The 17,668-nt window shown below is 36.4% G+C and overlaps 1 protein-coding gene across 7 annotated transcripts in view; it reads left to right on the forward strand.

Moving 5' to 3' along the window:
* GALNT11 (polypeptide N-acetylgalactosaminyltransferase 11) overlaps nt 1-17,668 on the forward strand; it is a 118,853-nt gene that overhangs the window by 17,870 nt on the left and 83,315 nt on the right. For all 7 annotated transcript variants that reach the window (XM_077150665.1, XM_077150656.1, XM_077150701.1 and 4 more), the window contains one exon: nt 9,553-9,885. In XM_077150665.1, coding sequence (XP_077006780.1) covers nt 9,591-9,885 — 295 coding nt within the window. In that variant the 5' untranslated portion in view covers nt 9,553-9,590. The remainder of the gene's footprint in view (nt 1-9,552; nt 9,886-17,668) is intronic.

A 17,668-nucleotide genomic window follows, 5' to 3' on the forward strand; every position in this document is an offset into this window, starting at 1 on the left:
TAGACGTTCTGTCCATTGATGAGAGTGGTGAATTGAAGTCTCAAACTATTATGGTATATGAGTCTATTTCCCTTTTCAGTGTTTGCAGTGTATTCCTCACGTATTTTGGGGCATTCTGGTTCGGTGCGTAAATATTTATGATTGTTATGTCTTCTTGTTTAATTGTTCCTTTTATTAGTAGATAGTGTCCTTCTTTGTCTCTTTTAACTGTTTTACATTTGAAGTCTAATTTGTTGGATATTAGTATAGCCACTCCTGCTCTTTTCTGGTTGTTATTTGCATGAAATATCTTTTCCCAACCTTTCACTTTCAACCTATATTTATCTTTGGGTCTAAGATGTGTTTCCTGTAGACAGCATATAGAAGGATCCTGTTTTTTAATCCATTCTGCCAATCTATGTCTTTTGATTGGGGAATTCAGTCCATTAACATTTAGTGTTATTACTGTTTGGATAATATTTTCCTCTAACATTTTGCCTTTTGTATTATATATATCATACCTGATTTTCCTTCTTTCTACACTTTTCTCCATACCTCTCTCTTCTGTCTTTTTGTATCTGACTCTAGTGCTCCCTCTAGTATTTCTTGCAGAGCTGGTCTCTTGGTCACAAATTCTCTCAGTGACTTTTTGTCTGAGAATGTTTTAATTTCTCTCTCCTTTTTGAAGGACAAATTTGCTGGATATAGGAGTCTCGGTTGGCAGTTTTTCTCTTTTAGTAATTTAAATATATCATCCCACTGTCTTCTAGCTTCCATGGTTTCTGCTGAGAAATCTACACATAGTCTTATTGGGTTTCCCTTGTATGTGATGGATTGTTTTTCTCTTGGTGCTTTCAAGATCCTCTCTTTCTCTTTGACCTCTGACATTCTAACTAGTAAGTGTCTTGGAGAACGCCTATTTGGGTCTATTCTCTTTGGGGTGCGCTGCACTTTTTGGATCTGTAATTTTAGGTCTTTCATAAGCGTTGGGAAATTTTCAGTGATAATTTCTTCCCTTAGTTTTTCTCCTCCTTTTCCCTTCTCTTCTCCTTCTGGGACATCCACAACACGTATATTTGTGCGGTTCATATTGTCCTTGAGTTCCCTGATACCCTGTTCAAATTTTTCCATTCTTTTCCTGATAGTTTCTGTTTCTTTTTGGAATTCAGATGTTCCATCCTCCAAATCACTAATTCTATCTTCTGTCTCTTTAAATCTATCGTTGTAGGTATCCATTGTTTTTTCCATCTTTTCTATTTCATCCTTCACTTCCATAAGTTCTGTGATTTGTTTTCTCAGTTTTCCTATTTCTTCTTTTTGTTCAGCCCATGTCTTCTTCATGTCCTCCCTCAATTTATCGATTTCGTTTTTGAAGAGGTTTTCCATTTCTGTTCGTATATTCAGCATTAGTTGTCTCAGCTCCTGTATCTCATTTGAACTATTGGTTTGTTCCTTTGACTGGGCCATATTCTCAATCTTCTGAGCGTGGACCGTTATCTTCTGCTGGCGTCTGGGCATTTAGTCAGATTTCCCTGGGTGTCGGATCCAACAGGTTATAATATTTTTCTGTGAAATCTCTGGGTTCTGTTTTTCTTATCCTGCCCAGTAGGTGGCGCTCGTGGCACACGTTTGTCTCACGTGTTTGGAAGGGATCCCCCCGGTCACCGTTCTCCGCGGCCTGGGGATTTCCGATCCAATTCTCTCAGTTTGTCCGGGGGACCACGCGTTGTGGGGGCGCCAGCCGCCACAGCTTGAGGGGACCCTGTGGCTCCTATTATTAATGCCCCTATTGGTGTTTGGTTGGACCCAGTCCCTGCCACTGTCGGAAATTCCCTCCTCTCCCTGGAGGGGTGCTGGTCACCGGCCCCCGCAGCCTGGGGTACTCGCCACCGGACCAGGAAGCCGCCCGTGGGGGAGGGGCGCCGGTTGCCAGCCACCGTGGCTTGGGTAGCCCTCTGATCCGAGACTCGTAGCCGGTCCAGGGAAGGAGGGAGGGAGGAGTTCCGGCCGCCACAGCTGCGTCGGCTTGGGGAATCGCGCGCCGCTCGCGGATCTCACCGCAGCAGAGTCTTGCAGTCAGTCTATCCAGTCTAGACTGGGGTACGCTGTGTGTCCATTCCCTGCCGTGGCCCCAGGAGCTGTTCTGCACTGTTTCTGTTCACCTAGTAGTTGCTCTGGAGGGGGATCTAAGACGCGCGTATCTTACTAAGCCGCCATCTTGGCCACGCCTCCAAAAGCAAACATTTTTAATTTTTGATCATTCCATTCTACATATATAATCAGTAATTCACGGCATCATCACATAGTTGCATATTCATCATCATGATCATTTCTTGGAACATTTGCTTCTATTCAGAAAAAGAAATAAAAAGGAAACAAAAAAAATCATATATACCATACCCCTTACTCATCCCTTTCATTGATCATTAGTATTTCAATCTAAATTTATTTTAACATTTGTTTCCCCTATTATTTCTTTTTATTCCGCATATTTTACTCGTCTGTTGATAAGGTAGATAAAAGAAGCATCAGACACAAGGTTTTCGCAATCACACAGTCACGTTGTGAAAGCTATATCATTATACAGTCATCTTCAAGAAACATGGCTACTAGAACACAGCTCTACATTTTCAGGCAGTTCCCTCAAGCCTCTCAATTACATCTTGACTAACAAGGTGATATCTATTTAATGTGTAAGAATAACCTCCAGGATAGTCTGTCAACTCTGTTTGGAATCTCTCGGCCATTGACACTTCATTTTGTCTCATTTTGCTCTTCCCCCTATTGGTCGAGAAGGTTTTCTCAATCCCTTGATGCTAAATCTCAACTCATTCTAGGGTTTTTCTCAATCCCTTGATGCTGAGTCTCAGCTCATTCTAGGATTTCTGTCCCACACTAGGAACGTCCACATCCCTGGGAGTCATGTCCCACGTAGACAGTGGGAGAGTGGTGAGTTTGCTTGTTGTGTTGGCTGGAGAGAGAGGCCACATCTGAGCAACAAAAGAGGTTCTCTTGTGGGGGTGACTCTTAGGCCTAATTTTAAGTAGGCTTGAGCTATCCTTTGTCTGGTTAAGTTTCATATGAACAACCCCGAAGATTGTACATTTCATAAATTTTGATTTGCTGTATTTTCATTTGCCTGAAGATACTTAACTAATTTCTCTTGTAATTTCTTCCTTGACTCACTGGTTGTTTCAGAGTGTGTTGTTGAGCTGCCATATATTTGTGAATTTTCTGGCACTCTGCCTATTATTGATTTCCAACTTTATTCCTTTTGATCTGAGAAAGTGTTTTGTATGATTTCAGTCTTTTTAAATTTATTGAGATTTGCTTTGTGGTCTCTCCTTGAGAATGATCCATGCACACTTGAGAAAAAGGTGTATTCTGCTGTTGTGGGGTGTAATGTTCTATAAATGTCTGTTTTGTTCTTTAAATGTCTGTTAAGTCTAGTTCATTTATTGTATTATTCAAATTCTCTGTTTCTTTATTGATCCTCTGTCTAGATGTTCTGTCCATTGATGAGAGTGGGAAATTAAAGTCTCCACCATCTATTATGGTAGATGTGTCTGTTTCCCTTTTCAGTGTTTGCCTCATGTATTTTGGAGCACTCTGGTTCGGTACATAAATATTTATGATTGTTATGTCTTGTTGACTTGTTCCTTTTATTAATACATAATATTCTTTGTCTCTTTTAATTGTTTTACATTTGAAGTCTAGTTTGTTAGATATTAGTATAAGTACTCTTGTTCTTTTCTGATTGTTGTTTGCATGAAATACCTTTTCCCAACCTTTCAGTTTCAACCTGTGTTTGTCCTTTGGTGTAAAATGTATCTCCTGTGGACAGCTTATAGGTTGGTCCTGTTTTTTAATCCATTCTGCCAGTCTTTCTCTTTTGATTGGGGAGTTTAATACATTAACATTTAGTGTTATTACTTCTTCCATTTTGCCTTTTGGATTTTATGTGTCATATCTAGTTTTTCCTCTTGCCTTTACTGCTAATCTTCACTTCTACACTCTTCTCCACATCTCTCTCTGCTATCTTTTCCTGTCTGTCTCTCGTGCTCCCTTTAGTATTTCTTGCAGAGCCGGTCTCTTGGTTACAAATTCTCTCAGTGACTTTTTTGTCTGAAAATGTTTTAATTTCTGCCTCATTTTTAAGGGACAATTTTGCTGGATATAGAATTCTTGCTTGGCAGTTTTTCTCTTTTAGTGTCTTAAATATAGCATAACTATGTCTTCTCACCTCTGTGGTTTCTGCTGCGAAATCACCGCATAGTCCTATTGTGTTTCCCTTGTATGTGATGGATTGCTTTTCTCTTGCTGCTTTCAAAATTCTCTTTCTCTTTGATATCTGACATTCTGATTAGTAAGTGTCTTGGAGTATGTTTGTCTGGATCTGTTCTGTTTGGGGTACACTGTACTTCTTGGATCTGTAATTTTAAGTCTTTGTAAGAGTTGGGAAATACTCAGTGTGAATTTCCTCCATTAGTTTTTCTTCTCCTTTTCCCTTCACTTCTCCTTCAGGGACACGCACAACACATATTCATGCGCTTCATGTTGTCATTCAGTTCCCTGAGTCCCTGCTCATATTTTTCCATTCTTTTCCCTATATTTTCGGATTTCGGATGTCCTGTCCTCTAGTCCACTAATCCTATCTTCTACCTCTTGAAATCTAACATTGTAGGTTTCCACTGTTTTTTTCATCTCTTCTGCTGTGCCTTTCATTCCCATAAATTCTGTGATTTGTTTTTTCAGACTTTGGATTTCTTCTTTTTTTCATCCTTTGCCTTCTTTATATCTTCCCTCAATTCATTGATTTGATTTTTGATGAGATTTTCTGTGTCTGTTTGAATATCCTGAATTAATTGTTTCAACTCCTGTATCTCATTTGAATTATAGTTTGTTCCTTTGACTGGGTCATGTCTTCAGTTTTCCTAGTATGATTTTTTTTTTTTTTTTTTTTTTTTGCTGGTGTCTAGACATTTAATTTCCTTAATTAGTTTATTCTGGAGATTGTTTGCACTCTTTTACCTAGGTTTTTCTTGCTGGATGGCTTTGTTCTCTATCTGTTCTTTGACATTCAGTTCAGCTTATTCTAGACCTCTAGCTTAGGTTTTGTTTAATGGATCAGAATTTTTCTGTTCTTGTTTTCTTGTTTCTTGCCATGCCTGTATGGTGCCTTTTTTTTTTTTTTCCTTAGGAGGTCTACTTAGGTATTATAGACTCCAGTCAGATTTTCCTAGACCAGCAGGGTTCCTCTCAGGAGGAAAGAGTCATCTGCATTGGTTTTCCCTGAGGGTGAGACCTAGCAGGTTAAAAGACTTTCCTATGAAGCCTCTAGACTCTCTTTTTCCTATCCTGCCCAGTATGTGGCACTTGTCTGCCTTGGGGCCCACCAGCATAAAGTGATATGGTACATTTAAGTTCAGCAGACTCTTCCTGCTGGGGTGTGGTTGAGACAGAGGAGAGGTTGTAGGCTGGCTTCAATTGCTTCACTTTTCCAGTCCTTGGGGACTGAATTCCTTGAGGGAGGGATTCCACCTGAGCTGGGCTTCACTCCTCTCCTGCAGATGGCACAGCCTCCAGGGAATTACCTCCTGTCAGTAGACCTGCCACCTTGCCTCTCAGGCAAGCATAATTCTGCCCTTGCTTGGGGCAGTTGGAGCCTGAGAAGCCTCGTAGTTGTTAAGAAAAAAAAAAAACAAAACAAAACTCTTTTCAGAGTAGGACCCCATTCCTCAGGTTTGTAAATCAAGAGCTTAAGTTGGTATGTTGCTCTATGCATCTCCAGGTCCTATGTGCCCCCTCATTTTTTTTTTTTTTTTTTTTTTTTTAGTATCCAGATGTTTTCAAGTATTTTGTGTTGTCTGATCAAAAAAATCCTCTTCGTCAGCCCTGCCCTTTCTGTGCCGGGGCCAAAACTAGTAACTTTAGCTTTTATTCAAGATTTAGCTGAGCTGGGGGCCTAATTTTAGTAGTCAGAATTTGTTCATTAATTCCACAATTGGAGCTTGGTTGAGCTCAGCCCCTTGCTGTTAGCTGAGTCTCTTTCCTTTCCCCTCTGGGAACCAGCCTGTGGGGAAGGGGGAAGGGGAAAGGGGCTCCAGTCTATGCGGCTTGGGGGATCATGGTTGTGGGTGGGATTGCAGCTGTTCCAGCTTGTGCAGACTGGTGTATGCTGTGTGTCCAGTTACTGATGTGGTCCTAGCAGTTGTTCTGTAATGTTCCTGGCTGTTTACTAGCTGCTCTGAAGGGCAAACTAAATTCCACACCTCACTAAGCCACCATCTTGTTTCCAGAAAACCGAGCCCTGAGTGTTAAGAGTCAGTGACAGTCATGTTGGTTGGTGTTTGGGAAATCATGCAGTCAGCTATATCTAGCTGAAGCTTGCAAATGAGTAGCCTCCACAACAGCCTCTAGACTCCATTTGAACTTCTAAGCTACTGATACCTTATTTTGTTACACTTTCTTTCTCTCTTTTGGTCAGGAAGGCGTTGATGCCATGGTGCCAGGGCCAGATACATCCCTAAAAATCATGTCTCAAGTTGTCAAGGAGATTAAGCAACTGCTTAATCATTCAAAATAGAAACTCTATACCCATTAAGCGATAACTCCTCAGTCTTCTCTCCCAGTCCCTGGTAACCTCTAATCCCCTCTCTGCCTCTATGAAATTGTTTATTCTAAATATAAATATTTCATGTAAGTGTGATAGTAGAATATTTGTCCTTTTACGCCAATCTTATTTAACTCAAGGTTCATCCATGTTGTAGCGTGTATCAGAACTTCATTCCTTTTTATGATGAATAATATTCTTTTGTATGGATATATCATATTTTGTTTATCCATTTATCAGTTGATGGACATTTGGGTTTTCACCTTTTGGCCACTGTGGATTGTGCTGCTATGAACATATATGTGCAGGAATATATATATTTGTCTGAGCCCCTATTTTCAGTTCTTTTGGAAATTACCCAGGAGTGGAATTGCTAGGTCCTATGGTAATTCTATATTAATTATTTGTTGAACTGCCAAACTGTTCCCCACAGCAACTGCACCAATTTACATTCCAACCAGCAGTGCATGAGGTTTCCATGTTCTTCACATCTTCACCAGCACTTTTTAAAAAAAAAATAGTAGCCATTCTAGAGTGTGTTAAGTTATATCTCAAGATTTTGGTTTGCATTTTCTAATGATTAATGATACTGAACATCCTTACATATATGCATGTAGGCCAGTTGTGTATTTTCTTTGGAGAAATGCCTATTTAGTTCCTTTGCCCATTTTTAAATTGTATTGTTTGTCTTTTTGTTATGGATTTGTAGGGGTTCTTTAAGTATTTTGGATATTACACCCTTATCAGATATATGATTCACAACTATTTTCTTCCAATTTGTAGGTTTTCCTTTCACTTTCTTGATACTCTCATCTTAGTTTTTTAAATACATTGAATTTGTGGGCAATTTTGGGCATAGTCATCTTTATTGAGTCTTCATCAGCAATGCATTTCATTTATTTTGACATTCATTAATGTCTTTCAGTAAAGGTTTATAATTTCCTTTTTAGAGATCTTGCACATTTTTTGTTTTATTAGATATTTTTTGTTTCCTGTGATTGAAGAAGGGATTGGCTGGCTGTTATAGTCCCTTTTGGATGGTTCTATCCTGTGTTAGGGTTAAGGAAACCAAGGTCAAAGTAGTAAGGCCTGCAGTATTTTGAGGAAAACAATCTGTTAATATTCTAGATATAGTTGAAAGGTTTCTCACAGTGCCTTTGGAATCAAAGCAGCCTTTGTAGTTAGTCTTCAACTTTAGAATTTCATAGACCTGAGCAATGCATTTTGGTGTTTTTTTTTTATTTATTTGTTTTTTGTTTTCCCCCTCAAGATATTTTAGAAAGTTAATGTCTGTTTTAGGTAAATCTGTTTTGTTTCAACTCAGTACTCTGTACCCTTTCCAAATTTGCAATCTTCTTGTTGTTTCATTTGCCCTGATCTACTCCATGCACCTTGCTGAGAAATCATTTTCTTCCACTTTTAAACTGTTTGTACTTTTCTGTGTACAAGTAAGTCATTAATTGTAAAAGTGCTGACAACTAACATGACAGCACTTTCATGGATGCTTGATTTCCTTTTGCACTGTTGTTATTCCAGCCTTCATTTTAGTATTACCATTAGTGGGTCTTCTTTTGTTTCATTTGTTTGGGTTTTAATTTTTTGAATTAAGAGTGAGATACCTAATAGTACTTGGTTCAGGAAATTGAACCATCTAGCTTGTGGCATAACCTTGTACAAAACAGTTTAATTATTGAAGTAAGTCTTGATGCTGATTTGCATTGTCCTAATATTTTGGAGATGATAATATTTTGTGTTTCATACTTTAGAAATATGAAGTGATTTATAAGTAATATCTCTTTGGTGATTTCCTCTCCATACATTACTTATTTGGTGTTTCCCGGTCCTAAGTTGAGAATATTTTAGAAATACTTCGAGATTTTTAGAAAGAATTCTTCAGGAAATTCCATGAGGGCTCCATGAAGCCTAGCTATTAACAGAAAGCTTAGAAAAAAATTGTGGCTCAGTACCAGATTTTGTTTTTTACATTGTTCTATATATGACATTGTGAGGAGAAGGAAAACCTCCTTATTTGAAGTCTTTTTGGTTTATAAATATGAAAATTATGCAGGCTTCCCCTCAAGCTGCTTATTTATTTATTTTTGCTTTTGTGAATGGTTTTTTTTTAATTAAAAATTTTTTTTTAAACATAGCAACATACAAACATGAACATTCTTACCATATGATCATTCCATTCTTGGTATATAAACAGTAACTCACAACATCATCATCACATAGTTATATATTTATCACCACAATCACCTCTCAGAACATTTGCATCAATCCAGAAAAAAAAATAAAAATAAAAAAAAATTCGTATATACCATACCTCCACCCCTCCCCCTCAGTGATCTCCAGCATTTCATGTTAAATTTATTTTAACGTTTGTTCCCCCTATTATTTATTTATTTTTAATCCAAATGTTTTACTCATCTGTTGATAAGGTAGATAAAAGGAGCACCAGACACTAGATTTTCACAGTTACACAGTCACATTGTGAAAGCTGTATCATTGTACAATCATCTTCAAGAAACATGCAAGCTGCTTATTTTTAATAACAAATTATAAGATCCTTTGGTTAAAAAAAGAATCTTGTTTTAGAGTTGGAAGGGACCTTGGATGCACCATGATACATGTAGCATTTGCATTTCCTCGTGTAAAGTTAGCACCTGAAAAAAGTTACAAAACTGAAAGCAATCAAGCACAAAGGTGAAGTATCCATTAACTGGGCAAGTGAATAAGTCAGCTATTTTGCTCCAGCAGTTTTCTGAGCTCTGTACATTACCTGCTGTTTTAATTGTTGAATCCTTTGTTTTTTCTCTTGATGTCCAGGTATCTTTTTTTTGGGTTTGAGTTTCTAGATTCCCAGGTCCTACTGGTGGTTTGGAAAATGGTGAATATGAATTTGGTAGATGATTTACAAGTGTACTGAAGTGTCTAATACATCTTCTCTTATTTTTTAGGAAAATGAAAATGGCACTTCAGTTATGCTAGGTCTATAATGGGAAGTGTCACAATTCGATATTTTTGTTATGGATGCCTTTTTACATCTGTGACCTGGACTGCTTTGCTCTTTGTTTATTTCAACTTCAGTGAAGTGACTCAGCCCCTTAAGAATGTGCCCATCAAGGGGTCTGGGCCCCATGGACCATTCCCCAAGAAATTCTATCCTCGGTTTACTCGAGGTCCAAGTCGAGTATTAGAGCCACAGTTCAAAGCAAACAAGATTGGTGACATGATAGATAATCAAATTGATGATCCAGGAAAAGACAACATGAAATTCTCCCCTGAATTGGGTAAGTGGATTTGTTTTTTACTGGCAGCCATTTCAAAGTATTTAATCATTGTTTAATTATACTTTCAATCATATGTTGTTCAGGGGGCTAGAAACATGTCATCATTCCCCTGTTGATTTATTTTGTTCTTGAACTGTTTGAGGATCTATGACTTTTACAGACTTTAATTGCAAGTTGTATTCTAATTTATACTTTTCTGACTTCTGTATTTTATGAGGAGTTGGGAGGAACGAATAAAGTCCAGAGAAGGAAAAAAAAATTAAAAATAAAAGGCTGAAAAGAAAATGGAAACTTTGAGGGAAATTTTAATTGCTAGGATTATTAATGAGGAAAAGAAATGGTTGAAAGGTAATTGTATTTAACTTATTTTGAAAGTCAGAGTTAATTAAACAGATTTGGGTTTAGAAATAGACTGGAGATTATTTGCATCTAGTAAGATTTCTACTTACAAAATTCTTAAAGGATTGGAAAAAATATATATATAAAATAAGTGCTTATGGAATCTTATTGTAAAATGGAAGGCTTTTTTTTCCTTCGGAAGCTATATGTCATTTAATTTGGAAGCAAGAATCTACTATATATGTTTTTTAAATTTCTTTTTTGTTTTGTGTTTTCTGTTTTTTTTGTTTTTGTTTTTGTTGCTGTATATGTTTTTGAGTACTACAATTCTAGAACCTGATTTAACAAATTTTATTTTAAGGGTTAAATGAGCCATTTTGGTTAACTTCAAAATATAAAACAAATTTTGATGTTCTCATAGAAACATCAAAACATAAGTAATTTAGGAATAAAAGTATATAGCAAGAGATTTTTAGAGATGCAAAGAATAAAAGGAAATGTTAAAACAAATTTTTTCCATTTGGTCATAAATTCAAAGAAATAAAATCACCTTCCAGAACTTAATGATTTTTCTAATATGTGGCTTTAAGAATTATGTGAGGAAACAGAAGTTGATACCCACTTCAGTTTTGATAAGATATACCATGTAGTCTTTTTCAAATGACTAGTTAGACATTTTTAAAGCATTAATGGGAAAGTTTCCTATTATTGGTAAAATTTTATAAGGCAGTAAATGTTCCATATTTTGATAAGACTTTTATAAGGACATACATTTAACATTTTGAACAGATTTTGTGTTTGCCTTTGAAAGAAGTAGTAAGAATTACAGATATTCAAAGTGACAAATTGAAATTGCCCCTCCTCCCAAAAAACTTAACTGTAGAATACCCTAAAGAATGCATGCAAAAATTATTAGTACTAATAAATCCAGCAAAGTTGCAGGGGTACAAGGTCAGCTCTCACAAACCAGTTGTATTTTTTATACAGTTAAAATGAACAATTTGAAAATAGAATTAAGAAAATTCCATTTACTTAGAAATATATTTAGGCAAGAAGGTGTAAAGCCTTCCTCACTGAAAACTACCAAATGTTTCTGAAAGAAACGAAGAAATAAATGGAAAGACATCCACGTTCATGGATTGGAAAACTTAATATTGTTAACAAAGCAGTGTTATTGTTCAAAGTGAGCTGTACAGATTCAATGCAAGTCTTGTAAAATCACAGCTGGCTTTTTTCAGAAACGGATACAGTTATCTTAAAATATATATGGAATTGAAGGGGCCCCAAATAACAAAAACAGTCTTGAAAAAGAAGAGCAAAGTTGGAGGGTACATTTCCAATTTCAAACTGTATTACAAAGCTACAATAATCAAATCCTTGTGTTGCTGTCATAAGATAGACATATAGACTAATGGAATAAAATTGAGAGTCCAGAAATAAACTTACACATCTGTAGCCAGTTTTCTTTTTCTTTTTTTTTTTTTGAACAGTTCAGACTTTTTTCAAAGTGTTTGTAACCAGTGGCTCTCGGTATAATCAGAGTTGTGATTTCATTACTACAATTTATTTTGGAACATTTCATAGCTCCAAGCAAGAAAAACTGCACACTTTTATAACCCCCTTTATTGACACTTAGCTTTGGTGTAGTGCTTCAGTTACCATTAATGGGAGAACATTAAAATATTGCTATTAATTATATAGTCTTATATTAACACAAATATAGTGTGTATTAGGTGTGTTTTTCCCCATATACTACCCTACTATTAACACCTTATAATAATGGCATACATTTTTTTCTAGTTTATAGAAGAACTTTCTTATATTTGTAGCATTAACCACCTTTATAATTCCCAACAGGTTCACTATGTTATACAGAACCTTGTTTCTTCCCTGGCTTTCTTTCTAATGATACACATAGCCTAAACTTTCCCTTTCAACCACACTTACACATATGATGCAGCACTGTTAATTACACAGATGATAATGTACTGCCGTCACCTCTATCCATTTCCAAATATTTACAGTTAACCTTATTAAAAAAAAATTCTGCACAAATTAAGCCTCAGTTCCCATTCTCTGATGGTCTGGTAGCCAAATTTTAGATGTAAACACTATGAGTTTACTTATATTATTTCATTTAGTAAAATATATTTGTCCTTTTATATCTGGTTTATTTCACTCAACATAGTGTCCTTACAATTCTTTCATGTTGCCACGTGTCAAGACTTCATTCCTTCTTACAGCTGAGTAATAAAATTCCATTGTATGTATAGATCACATTTGTTTATCCATTCTTTGGTAAATGGACACTTGGTTGTTTCCATCATTTGTGAATAATGCTGCTATGAACATTGGTATGCAAATGTCTGTCCCCATCCTACTTTCAGTTTTTCTGAATATATGCCTAGTGGGATTGCCTGGATCATATGGCAGCTCTATTCTTAGCTTCCTGAGGAACGGCCAAGCTATCTTCCGCAGTAGCTGCACCATTTTATGTTTTCCTCAACAGTGAATAAGTGTTCCTATTTCTCCATATCCTTTCCAACACTTGTATTTCTGTTTGTTTAATGGTAGCCATTCTGGTAGGTATAAAATTGTATCTCATTGTAGTTTTGATTTGTGTTTCCCTTATAGCTAGTGAGGTTAAGAATCTTTTCATGTGCTTGTTAGCCATTTGTATTTCCTCTTTGGAAAAATGACTATTCATGTCTTTTGCCCATTTAAAAAATATATATATATCTTAAAATATTTTTATTGAGAAATCTTCACACACATACAATCCATACACAGTATGCAATCAGTGGCTCATAGTGTCATCACATAGTTGTGTATTCATCACTATGATCATTTTTAAGAACATATGCATCATTCCAGAAAAAGAAATAAAAAGAAAAAAACCTCATACATCCCCAAATCCTTGCCTTCCCTCTCACTGACCACTAGTATTTCTGTCTACCCCATTTAAAAAAAAAATTTAACATTTGTTCCCCTATTATTTATTTTATTTTATTTATTAATTTTTAAATTTTTTTAAATATAGCAAACACAAATATCTTTTTAATTTATTTATTCATTAATTTAAAAAATTAACAAATGCACTAAAACATAACGTGATCATACCGTTCTACATATATAATCAGTAATTCACAAATCACTTAGTTGCATATTCATCATTTCTTAAAACATTTGCATCAATTCAGAAAAAGAAATACAAAGACAACAGAAAAAGAAATAAAATGAAAACAGAAAAAAAAAAGATTATACATACCATACCCCTTACTCCTCCCTTTCATTGATCACTAGCATTTCAAACTAAATTTATTTTAACATTTGTTCCCCCATCATTTATTTTTTTTAATTTTTTTTATTAATTAAAGAAAAAAAAATTAACACAACATTTAGAAATCATTCCATTCTACATATGCAATCAGTACCCATCATTTATTTTTATTCCATATGTTCTACTCATCTGTTGACAAGATAGATAAAAGGAGCATCAGACACAAGGTTTTCGCAATCACACAGTTGCATTGTGAAAGCTATATCATTATTCAATCATCCTCAAGAAGCATGGCTACTGGAACACAGTTCTACATTTTCAGGCAGTTCCCTCCAGCCTCTCCGTTACATCTTGAATAACAAGGTGATATCTACTTAATGCTTAAGAATAACCTCCAGGATAACCTCTCGACTCTGTTTGGAATCTCTCAGCCATTGACACTTAGTCTCATTTCACTCCTCCCCCTTTTGGTCAAGAAAAACACAAATATCTTAACATGATCATTCTGTTCTACATATATAATCAGTAATTCACAATATCATCACATAGTTGTATACTCATCATCATGATCATTTCTTAGAACAGTTGCATCAGTTCAGAAAAAGAAATAAGAAAACAGAAAGAAATTCATACCATACCCCTTATGCCTCCCTTTCATTGATCACTAGCATTTCAATCTACTAAATTTATTTTAACATTTGTTCTCCCTATTATTTATTTTTATTCCATGTGTTTTACTTGTCTTTCTATAAGGTAGATAAAAGGAGCATCAGACACAAGGTTTTCACAATCACACAGTCATGTTGTGAAAGCTGTATCTTATACAGTAATCTTCAAGAAACATGGCTACTGGAACAGCTCTACAGTTTCAGGCACTTCCCTTTAGTTTCTCTAATACACCTTAAACTAAAAAGGGGATATCTATGTAATGCATAAGAATAACCTACAGGATAACCTCTCGACTCTGAAATCTCTCATCCACTGACATTTTATTTTGTCTCATTTCTCTCTTCTAACTTTCAGTAAAGAAGATATTCTCAGTCCTTTGTTGCTGAGTTCCAGCTCATTCTAGGATTTCTGTCCCACATTGCCAGGGAGATTTACACCACTGAGAGTCATGTCCCATACAGAGAGGGGGAGGGCAGTGAGTTTGCTTGCCATATTGGCTGAGAGAGAAAGGCCACATCTGAGCAACAAGATACCCAATTTTTTTTAACCCCTTATCCCTCCCTATTATTTATCTATTTATTTCTCCTTATTTTTTTACTCATCTGCCCATACCCTGGATAAAAGGAACATCAGACACAAGGTTTTCACAGTCACACAATCACATTGTAAAAGCTATATAGATGTATAAACTCCTTCAAGAATCAAGGCTACTGGAACACAGTTCAGTAGTTTCAGGTACTTCCCTCCAGCCACTCCAATACACCATAAACTAAAAATGGATAGCTATATAATGTACAAGAATAACCTCCAGGATAACCTCTTGAATCCCTTTGAAATCTCTCAGCCACTGAAACTTTATTTCGTCTCATTTTTCTCTTCCGCCTTTTGGTCAGGAAGGCCTTCTTCATCCCATGATGCCAGATCCTGGTTCATCTCAAGAGTCCTTGTTCCATGTTGCCAGGGAGATTTACACCCCTGGGAATCATGCCTCACATAGGGGAAAGGGGGCAGTGAGTTCACCTGCCAAGTTAACTTAGAGAGAGAGGCCACATCTGAGCAATAAAAGGTTCTCTGGGGGTGACTCTTAGGTATAATTATAAGTAGGCTTAGCTTCTCCTTTACAGGAAAAAGTTTTGTAGGGTTAAACCGCAAGATCAAGGGTTCAGCCTATTGAGATAGTTGTCTCCACTGCTTGTGAGAATATCAGGAGTTCCCCAGATGGGGAAGTTTAATATTTCCTCCTTTCTCCCCAGTCTTGCAAGGGGACTTTATTTTGCCCACTTTTAATTGGGTTGTTGGTCTTTTTATTGTTGAGTTTGTAGGATCTCTTTTTATATTCTGGATATTAACCCCTATTGGATATGTGGTTTCCAAATATTTTCTCCCATTGAATAGGTTGCCCTTCTACCTTCTTGACAAAGTCCTTTGAAGCATAAATTTGAGGATGTCCCATTTATTTTTTTCTTTTGTTGCTTGTGCTTTGTATGTAAGCGCGAAGAAACTACTACCTATCACAAGATCTTGAAGATGCTTCCCTATATTTTTTTCTAATAGGTTTATGGTGCTGGCTTCTGTATTTAGGTCTTTGATCCATTTTGAGTTAATTTTTTATAAGATGTGTGATAGGGTCCTCTTTCATTCTTTTGGATGTAGATACCCAGTTCTTCCAGTGCCATGTGTTGAAGACACTGTTCTGTCCCCGTTGAGTGGACTTGGCAGCTTTGTCAAAAATCAGTTGACCATAGACATGAGAGTCTATTTCTGAACTCTCAGTTTGATTCCATTGGTCAATATTTCTGTTTTTATGCTTTACCATGCTGTTTTGACCACTGTAACGTTGTAATATGCTTTAAAATAAGGAAGTTTGAGTCTGTTACTGACCCTGTTTGGGCCAGACCTGCAAAATGGGTCTTCTGTCTAATGTTGCTCACACCAGTAGAAGGAAATCAGATTTGGTGAAGCAAAGAACTTTATTCTTTGACCAAGAAATGGAGAAGTATGACTTGTGTCCAGAAGACACCTTTTCCCTGTAATGGGATGAGCATGGTTCTTCTGTAGGGGATCAGAGCATGCATGTACAGTGGACAGTGGGATTTCATCATTGCTTCTGTTCATATGCAGTCTTTTTGTCGTGCTGGAACAAACTTTACATACATCCCATGTTGAGAAAATCGTGTCTAAATCCTGCCCAGAGGTGGAGAATTTGCTATTATAATGAACAAAGGTAAAGTAAGTTCAGGGTTAGGAACTTTGTGTGTGTGTGCTCCAGGAAGGGACTTCCCTGGCTGTGGCAAGTCAGAAACTTGTGGCTAGCTTCAAGATGAGTTCTTGCTGTTTCAGTGACTGGGGACTTTGTGGTTCACCACAGAGTGATGGGGCAATGGGTACAGGAGCTGGAGTTCTCAACTGCTTGTTGCAGTATTTCCACATGCTCTGTCTTTCTGGAAATAAGCACAACTCAAGCAGAGACAAGTTAAACTAAACAACATTTTTTTGTCAGACTTCGTCCTGGTGACAAGTCCTTCAACTTTGTTCTTCTTTTTCAAGATGTTTTTGGCTATTCAGGGCCCCTTGCCCTTCCACATAAATTTGATAAGTGGCTTTTCCAGTTCCGTAGAGTAGACTTTTGGAATTTTTTTTTTATTTTTTATTTTTTTTTTATTAACGGAAAGAAAAAAAAAAGAAATTAACACAACATTTAGAAATCATACCATTCTACATATGCACTCAGTAATTCTTAACATCATCACATAGATGCATGATCATTGTTTCTTAGTACATTTGCATCGGTTTAGAGGAACTAGCAACACAACAGAAAAAGATATAAAATGTTAATATAAAGAAAAGAAATAAAAGTAGTAGTAATAGTAAAAAACAACAACAACAAACAAACCAACAAGCAAACAAAAACAAAAAAAAACCCTATAGCTCAGATGCAGCTTCATTCAGTATTTTAACATGATTACTTTACAATTAGGTATTATTGTGCTGTCCATTTTTGAGTTTTTGTATCTAGTCCTGTTGCACAGTCTGTATCCCTTCAGCTTCAATTACCCATTGTCTTACCCTGTTTCTAACTCCTGCTGAACTCTGTTACCAATGACATATTTCAAGTTTATTCTCAAATGTCCGTTCACATCAGTGGGACCATACAGTATTTGTCCTTTAGTTTTTGGCTGGATTCACTCAGCATAATATTCTCTAGGTCCATCCATGTTATTACATGGTTCATAAGTTTATCTTGTCTTAAAGCTGCATAATATTCCATCGTATGTATATACCACAGTTTGTTTAGCCACTCGTCTGTTGATGGACATTTTGGCTGTTTCCATCTCTTTGCAATTGTAAATAACGCTGCTATAAACATTGGTGTGCAAATGTCCGTTTGTGTCTTTGCCCTTAAGTCCTTTGAGTAGATACCTAGCAAGGTATTGCTGGGTCGTATGGCAATTCTATATTCAGCTTTTTGAGGAACCGCCAAACTGCCTTCCACAG

This window comes from Tamandua tetradactyla, chromosome 1 (assembly GCF_023851605.1).
Source record: "Tamandua tetradactyla isolate mTamTet1 chromosome 1, mTamTet1.pri, whole genome shotgun sequence".
In the NCBI taxonomy this organism is placed as follows: Eukaryota; Metazoa; Chordata; class Mammalia; order Pilosa; family Myrmecophagidae; genus Tamandua; species Tamandua tetradactyla.